This window comes from Pan troglodytes, chromosome 11 (genome assembly GCF_028858775.2).
Source record: "Pan troglodytes isolate AG18354 chromosome 11, NHGRI_mPanTro3-v2.0_pri, whole genome shotgun sequence".
NCBI lineage: Eukaryota > Metazoa > Chordata > Mammalia > Primates > Hominidae > Pan > Pan troglodytes.
The window spans coordinates 33,775,490-33,784,389 of record NC_072409.2 but is presented as its reverse complement, the minus strand read 5'-3'; the positions used below and the strand labels follow the sequence as shown (position 1 = coordinate 33,784,389).

The window sequence follows — 8,900 nt, the reverse complement described above, 5'->3', positions numbered from 1 at the left end:
AAAAATGAAGGCAACAAACATATTACATTATTTATAGGCATTACTTAATGAAAACAATTTTTAAAAGACAATTTACATATGACAGCTAGTACACCACATGGTATATGTAACGCATTAATTAAGTAATATTGCCTAATCCATCCATTGTTTTTCTCATTTGCTCTCTGATTCTTGAAATTAAGGACATTAAGCAAGGATTCTGGTGTCTGTATCTGAATGAGGCAATGAGAGACAATTATTTGTTGCACTTGCCACCAGCATTAACTAATGAATAAGAACTTAAAAGATAATATGTAAATTACCTAATTACCTAACACATTTTATGGTAATATTATGCATTATTTAAATATGACTTCTCATCTCCCCCCTTATCTTTCTCATTTGTCCTCTGAGTTCTGGAAATAAAGTAGTTAATCATAAATTCCTGAGTGGTTTGAATAAGGCACAGAGAGGAGGGAGCATTAGCAGGAAGTGATCAAAGAGGACTGCTAAAGGAGATGAACTCTGAGGGTCAGTTTTCATTTTGCCTGCTCAAGGAAGGAATGGGCTACAGGTGAACTAAGGGTGGAGAGACTAAAAGGCTAGATTTTTATTTAGAGGATGAAAATAAAATATAACGAGACCCTCCCATGAGCCATCTGCTTTCACATAATGCCTCATTTAACCTTTAATGGGCTAATAAAACACTCAAATCTATTTAATTATTCCATGCTATTTAACACTTATGATATGCTCACCTCTGGCCTCAGGGGGATTTCAAATTTTTTATTCATTGTCTCATATTCTCCATTGGAAATTTCAGTCTACTTTGATTTTGAGGTGTATTAGGAAATCATATAGGTCGGATCAGCATGGAAGCCAACACAGAGAAAGAGGGAGGTACACTCTAGTCATAAAATGTAAAGGGGAGGACTTCCGATTTCTGTTGCTGTCACTTTGGCTGAATAAGCTCCTATCAGACTCAAGCACCTCAGAAATGACAACTATAAACTCTCTGCAAAATTTTTTAAGAGTATCACTTAGAAGAAGTAACATTTTGGTGTGAGTTTCACATTTGTATGGCTATAGACTGACTAGGCACAGCATAGGTTTGGAAATTCTGATAATAAAATGGCTCTTTATGGACAAACCAGCAGAATTCTGGAGAAACAGCCACCATAAAGTAAGGGAGGAATTCCAGAAAGCAGAGTCCCAGCAGAGGAAACATCAAATTCTGTGTAAAAACTTGCCCCAGTTCTCTGACTGACCCTTGCACCATAAAGGCACAATCCAGCTAAATACCAATATGTATATATACAGGGATCCCTTGGTATCTATGAGGGATGGATTCCAGGACTCCCATGGATACCCAAATCCATGGATGTTCAAGTTCCTTATATAAAATGGCAAAGTATTTGCACAGAATCCACACTCATTTTCTCATATACTTTGAATCATCTCTAGGTTACTTATAATACCTACTACTACGTAAATGCTATGTAAATACCTGTTAAGCTGTATTTTTAATTCATATTATATTGTTATTTCTATTGGCTTTTGCCTGAATATTTTTGATCCAAATTTGTTGAATCCAAGTTATGTGAAACCCATAAGCATGGAGGGCTGACTGTAAAAACATAAATATAGATATACAGATAGAGATAGAGATCTTGAACAGAGATGTGTATTGGTAACAAAAAGATCAAGTTTGTAGTTGGAGTCCAACCTGATTGCCCCTAAAGCAAAAACATCAAAACCATTTAGAGGAATGTAATGGTATTGAGAGCCTCCACAATATTGTTCTATGACAACCAGGTTTGCCTGTCATATGGGTAACAGACCAATGCACCGAAACAGTGGGAGTTGCAGCAGAGAAAGAGTATAATGATTGTATGGTAGCCAAATAAGAAAGTGGAAAGGAACTTTAAATCCACCTCACCAAGGAGTTTTGGCCTAGAATTTTTAGGGAATTTTGGCAAATAGGGGGCTGAGGAGCTAATTGCTTAGGGTGTGTGGAATGCAATCTTTAATAAAGATGTAAAAACTACATTTTGGGACTGAATTACTTCCTCAGAGAGGGTCTTCAGACTGGCTGGCATCGATGGACCCATTGGAATGCAGGATCTGGAAAATATCTCAAAATGGAAAACTTAACATTTCTTAACATTAAAGATGTTATCTACAGAAGTTAGGACCTTACGGCAGGGGCTATGTGACTTTTAAGTAGTAATCAGCTGTACAGAAGTGGGCTATAGAGCAGTCTGGTTAATGCTTTGCTATGTTTCTACTTAAAGCTTATGCTTTTGTTAAACCTAGCAATTTAGTTTTATCAATTTTATTAGGATGGCTTCAATATGACATTCACAATGTCTAGGATACTATGTTTTTCTCTAATAAGGGCAGGAATATGTGTGGATCCTAAATCTGTGTAATGCTCTCATTCATGTTATTTTGTTGTTTCTTCACTGTTTCCTCAATTAAAGTAAAAATTTTAAACCAAAGGGCCAGGAAAGTTATTTGAGAAATTCAAGTCTATTTGCAAACAGTCAAGAATAGAATGGAAACTCTAAGAAATTGGATAGGTACTCAGTACCCTGAAGCCTATAAAAAATAAGACAAGGTAAGTGCTAGAGGCTGATGAAGGAATGTAAAACAGGCCTGACTGAGGATTTATCGGCAAGAGATTTACAACTTTATTATCCCCAGTGCAAAAGTGAGCTTTCTAAAGCACCAACCCAAAAACATCAGTTTCTTTCTTATAACTGTTTGTAGATTCTGTTGTCACTGCAGTGATTTAAAAACTTCCTCACAACAGAATACTCATTTTCCAAATAAAATATTATGTGGAACCTCAGGGAATATAAAACAGACAAAAGTAGGGACCGGTAGGAGGTTGGAGGTATCATAGATCTGACTTCTCAGAATTTGCTCATGTATGTGGTAGCCCTGATTCAGCCTCCTGGACTCCAGAGAACAGAGGATCATCACCTCAAACCTATAGAGGTATTGACTTAGATTAGCATCTGAAGCCCTGAGAGTTTGGCTCCAAACTACCTTTCCAGTCTTCTCTGTCACTGCCCCAACAGTAAAACCCAAGTTCCAACCATTCCAAACTCTTAGTATTCCACATCTTGGCACTGTTTCATCTGTCTAGAAAATTCTTGCTTACAATACCAGTAGGAGAACTGCTCTTCCTAGTTTATCCAAGCAGAAGTGCCTTTCCCTTCCTGGGACTTCCCCTTCAAGGGATTTACATATATTCTTCTATAAAAGCATTTAACATACTGCATTGTAATTGTGACCCACCTAAGTCTGTGACCCACTTAAGTTACCCTCATCCTATGGCCAGTCTCAGCATGGTGATACTGCAAAAGAAACTGAATCCATAACCGAATGTCTTAAAGAACGTTGTACATATTTATTGAGATTATCAAGACACACTGAGGTAAGGTCACATAAAACCAGCATCAAAGCTTTCCCAAAATCCCATGTAGCTAATTTTTCCTTTTCCTCTAATCCTATTTTTGCTGTATCAATGTAAATATCTTCCCTTCTATCTTTAAAATCTCCAGTATGCACTGGGTTCTTTCTCACTATGTTATTTCTTTTCTAGAGATGGTTCAAGCCCTTTCATATGACAATCAGCTTATTTAAATTATTAAAAATCCAACCATTATTCTGCTCAGTCCAACAAAGACCCAACAAAGAGTCCAGCTTAGAAGGTAGGAGAGAAGGAAAAGCCATAAATAAGTATTCTTTAATATTTTTGTCTCCAATGTATGCGTCAATCTGTATTCCACAAGACTGTGCTCCCTAACCATGTCTTCATTTTCATTTCCAGATTGTCTTATATTTTTTATATCACCAATACTTAGCACAATGCCTGAGACAAAAATAGGTATTCAGTAAATACTGGTTGCTTGAATAAGTAAATGAGTAATAAATGACTGAATGAATGAATGGAATGCTCATATTCCACAGGAAATTCATGTAATTGCAAAAATACCTAATTCTTACAACAGTAAACCCATTATCACTGCGTTCTCAGAGAACTATGCTATAAAGTTATGTAGAAATAAAGTAAATTTTTTGAATCATTTAACAGTAATGTTTTTCACTCAAAGACATCATTGCTCATCTATTGAAACACAAGGCAGGCCATATTTCCCCATCATCTGGGTTATCTGCACAAAGTCTCACATTGCCTTAGACACCTCTGCACAAAAGATGGCTTGCCAGTTTGCAGCCACAAGGAAATCATCCCTAGGAAAAATAGCTTCATTTTTCCATTTCTCCCTCTATTACATATATACAGGCTAGGTACCTAATACCTTACAGTGTTCCCCCTTTACTTCTACATGATCAAATCTACTTCATTCTGAATTATTAACTGTTGAAATCATATAGCATTCTGATTTTTAGCAAGACACTTTCTACTTGATCTTCCCAAGAATGGTGTAGATAGGGGATAAAAGATTAAGTTGGTAAAATGGTACTTTCTCTTAGATTATAGAATTTACCATTCAATGAATAAACTAAACTCTGTTAGCCATGAGAAGGAAGGTGGTTTGGATGAGAATCCTTTTACCCATAAGTTTCTGTCCTTTTCCTTAACTCTGTCATGAAGAGAAAAGGTAACTCAGTCCTGGATTTCCCTCTTTCTTTTAAATATTAGGAAAAGAAAAATGAGAATTTCGGGAATTCGTGGAATCATCAACCCTCATATTTATTTTGGAACCTCCGGGTAAGAGCTAGCCCTACATTCAGAGTAAAATACTTTTAAAAATAAATAAAGAAGCATTTAAATTCCTTCCAAGAAGCATTTTTGACACAGTATACTCTTCACAGCTGCCTTCACGTCTTTGTTCCTCAAACTATAGATGAGAGGATTAAGCATAGGTGTCACCACTCCATAGAACAGGGAGATGATTTTGTCTGTGACTTGTTCTTTGTCTGCACCAGAAGAGTCTTTAGCCTTGGGCTTTGCATACATGAAAAGGATGGTTCCGTAGAATATAATCACCACTGTTAGGTGGGCAGAGCAGGTGGAGAAGGCTTTGTGCCTTCCTTCTGCAGAAGGAATTCTCAGGATGGTGGAGAGAATAAAACCATATGTAACAAAAATAAAAAGTACTGGCCCTACAAGAAAAATCATACTAGCAACAACCATGCTAATAATATTTATGGAGATATTAACACAGGCCAATTTTAAGACAGCCAAGATTTCACAAGTAAAATGATTAATGACGTTATCTCCACAGAAAGGAAGCCGCATTGCAAGGGAGGTTTGCAACACAGAATTGGTGCCTCCTCCAATCCAGGACCCAGCAGCCATGGACATGTATGAAGCCTTGCTCATGATGATAGGGTATCGTAGAGGGTTACAGATGGCCACATAGCGGTCGAACGCCATCATACTTAGAAGGACACACTCTGTTGCTCCCATAGCAAAAGAGAGAAACATTTGCACTCCACACCCAGAGAAGGAAATAGTTTTCTTTGACGTTAAGAAGCTGCTGAGAAATAGTGGAATAGATGAACTAGTGTAGCAGATGTCCAAGAATGATAAGTTACTGAGGAAAAAGTACATGGGGGTGTGCAAGTGGGTGTCATAAACACTCACAATGATGATGACTCCATTTCCCAACAGGATCACCAAATACATACATAGGACCAGCACAAAGTAAATGGCCTCTAGCTCTGGGTAGCCAGAAAGCCCCAGCAGGACAAACTCTGTCACGAAAGACTGATTAGAGTTTCCCATGCTAATATTTTCTTTCACCAACAGGAAGTCTGTAGTGGCTGGAATGTGTGTGGATCTTTTACAGCAGTGTCTGTAAGAATCATTTGCATTCTTGAATGGCTTCCCTATGGGTAATAAAGACCTGTGATTGGATATATAAATAGCACAAGAATATGTTACGACCCTCTAAGTTAAGATCAGTTAGACGTTCAGACTTCATGAAGGAGTCCCCAGCTCTCAAAAAGAATATTCTTGTTAAAGAATAGATTAAAAACACATGCAACTGAGTTAGAATTATGAATCTCATTTGCATTATAAATTTAAATTATTTTAATACAATGTTACCATATTTTGACCAAATAATCCAGAACAAATAGAAAATGTATGAAATATTACTAGCCAGCAGATATCTGACCATTTTAACCAACATTATTATCTGTAACCAAACATTTTTCTTCACACTATGTTATACCTAACAAAATTGCTGTTCTTCAGTTACTAAAACAAAGTTATATGTGAAAGTTCTGCTTCAATGGTAATTTAATCTTAATTGTAGAAGAGTCTTGTGGGCTAAAAGAATAAATAGAAAAGACATTTTTAGGAAAAAGGACTTTTGGTTATTCCTAATTTAGGACAAATATGAATACCTGAACTATCCTCCTAAGAATATTGACTAGAGAAGAAGTATTACTTATAAAATAGTAAAGGAAAAAATTGAGATAAAATTATTCTTGTTTGTCTTTTTCAATACAGATTAGGAAATCTTTCTAGGTCACCCTATTGTTCTGCCTGATATACACGATGGACAAAAAGTTGACCTCAGAAAAACTCTAGTGTACATTTCTCAATCTATAATCAAACCATAAATAAATGTATAAATTAAAGAATTTCAGTAACGAGGGATTTGCTTTTTTACCTCTAAGTATGAGAAAATACATATTGCCTTCTTCCTGCATAGAAGTCAGCTTCCTCTGCTCGAACAGCTGTTCTGCTGATCTTCCTCTCACTGCATATTTGGAAATACCCATGATAATGAGAGGTAGGTCACTCAAAAAGCTCTTAAACATAGCAATTTGCTATAATTATTTGTATCCTTATTTGATGTAATATGGAGTATTTCTATATTTAAATGCCAAAAACAGAAGTCCTACTTTTTAAAATCAGATTGCTAGCCTCATAACTTCCATCTCAATAATCTCACAAAGATAACTAAAAGAACTATCTGCTTCTCAGTTCTCATTAAAATCAAGTAGCTGCCATTGCTATTGTAAAAGCCAATTAATCATTGGCAAAATAGAAACTAGTTCTAGTAATGATGAAAGCTGGGGCTCTTGGCAGTCTTTTCACTAGCAGAGGATTCTTCAAAAGACCAGCCAATGAAGCACCAAAGCAACTCAAAGTGTTTGCTGCTTTGAGGATGCTTCTAATCCCAAAAGTAATTTAAACCTCACAGTGTGGATTGGACAGAATTTTAAAACTTTCTAGTACTTTTGGGACGAAGTCCCTCAGAAGCAATTAAAACAAAGTTGTTGATACAATTTAATTAAAGTTTAACTCATAAAACAGTAACAATTATTCTAGCTTTACATTCTCTGGGAAGAGCAAGTTGAGGAATGCTACCCAGGTAAAACAGCCAAGACATGGAAATTAGAATTCACTATATCTGATGGAGAGATGTAGCAGTAACCTGTGACGCTTAATGCAAAATGATGCTTTGTTCTTAATAAATGAATTGTTAATCACATTTATTTTGACCATTAATCCTGGAGTCTCAGAATCCATAAGCTTCATACTGGTCTCATTGGCCCCTCTAAACAGCCAAAATCACATGCACGGTCATTTTAGTTTTGTTCACTCATCCCCTCTGTTCAAATATATATGCAATATCCCAACCTCATTCAACCTGTTCTTTAGTTATATCCACACTAGCATGGCACAACATGAGTCCGACCACGCAACAACTTCCATGAGTGAGCAAGCCTTACTTTACCTTTTTTTTTTTTTTTTTTTTTTTTTTTTTTTTTTTTTGAGACGGAGTCTCGCTCTGTCGCCCAGGCTGGAGTGCAGTGGCACAATCTGGGCTCACTTCAAGCTCCGCCTCCTGGGTTCACGCCATTCTCCTGCCTCAGCCTCCCGAGTAGCTGGGACTACAGGCGCCCGCCACCATGCCCGGCTAATTTTTTTGTATTTTTTGGTGGAGACAGGGTTTCACCGTGTTAGCCAGGATGGTCTCGATCTCCTGACCTCATGATCCGCCCGCCTCGGCCTCCCAAAGTGATGGGATTACAGGCATGAGCTACCGCACCTGGCCCTTACTTTACTTTTTAACAGGAAAAGAAATTCTGACTTGAAGTAATTCTTTATAACACTTACTATGACTATCTTTTGAAATGAATATCAACCCTTAAAGAATTCAGTTATTTTACACAGATATGACAAAATAATCTTTCAGCATAGAAACAAGTGGGATCACTATGTGTAGTGTTAGAAAGAAGGGAATAAAACTGGACAATGGTGCTCTTTTTTTGTCAGTGGACAATATTTTTAAAAAGTTATTGAGCAAGAGATGTAACATAATCCTGAAGAATGGGTAAACTACTTATGCCATGAAAAATTGGTATTATACGCTTCAACAAATCAAATTTGAAATAAAAAATTCTCAGAGTTGTTAACTTTATGCAAGGACATGTTCAGTGTACCGGTTCGTAAGGCAGATGTTGGGCATGTTTTCTCACTAATCAATACTCAATGGACAAAAGAATTAAACAGGTCAAATGTGACACTGTAGAAGCTATACTATAATGTAAATGGAGGATAGACTGTAACTGCAAAACAACTTATAAGCAAACTCTGCAAAACAAAAAAATGTCAAGGAGAGCCAAATCATTATAGAAATATAATTAACAAGGTATGTAATATAGATGCTTATATTTATTTAATTTTTTTTTTGAGACAGGGTCTCATGCTGTCGCCCAAGCTGGAGTGCAATGGCACAACGACAGCTTACTGCAGCCTTGACCTCCCAGGCTCAAGTGCTCTTCCACCTCTCTTCTTCCCGAGTAGCTGGGACTACGGATGTGCCACCATATCCAGTTAATTTTTGTATTTTTTGTAGAGATGGGGTCTCACCATGTTTCTCAGGCTCATCTCGAACTCCTGGGCTCTAGTGATTCTCCTA

At 36.9% G+C, this 8,900-nt stretch overlaps 1 protein-coding gene across 1 annotated transcript; it reads right to left on the bottom strand.

Moving 5' to 3' along the window:
• Window positions 1-371: 371 nt before the first annotated feature.
• LOC473009 (olfactory receptor 13C7-like) lies at window positions 372-7,830 on the bottom strand. Its single transcript, XM_016961362.3, has one exon. It carries the CDS (start codon window positions 5,741-5,743, stop codon window positions 4,781-4,783), a length of 963 nt encoding a protein of 320 aa, XP_016816851.1. The 5' UTR covers window positions 5,744-7,830; the 3' UTR covers window positions 372-4,780.
• Window positions 7,831-8,900: the final 1,070 nt, after the last annotated feature.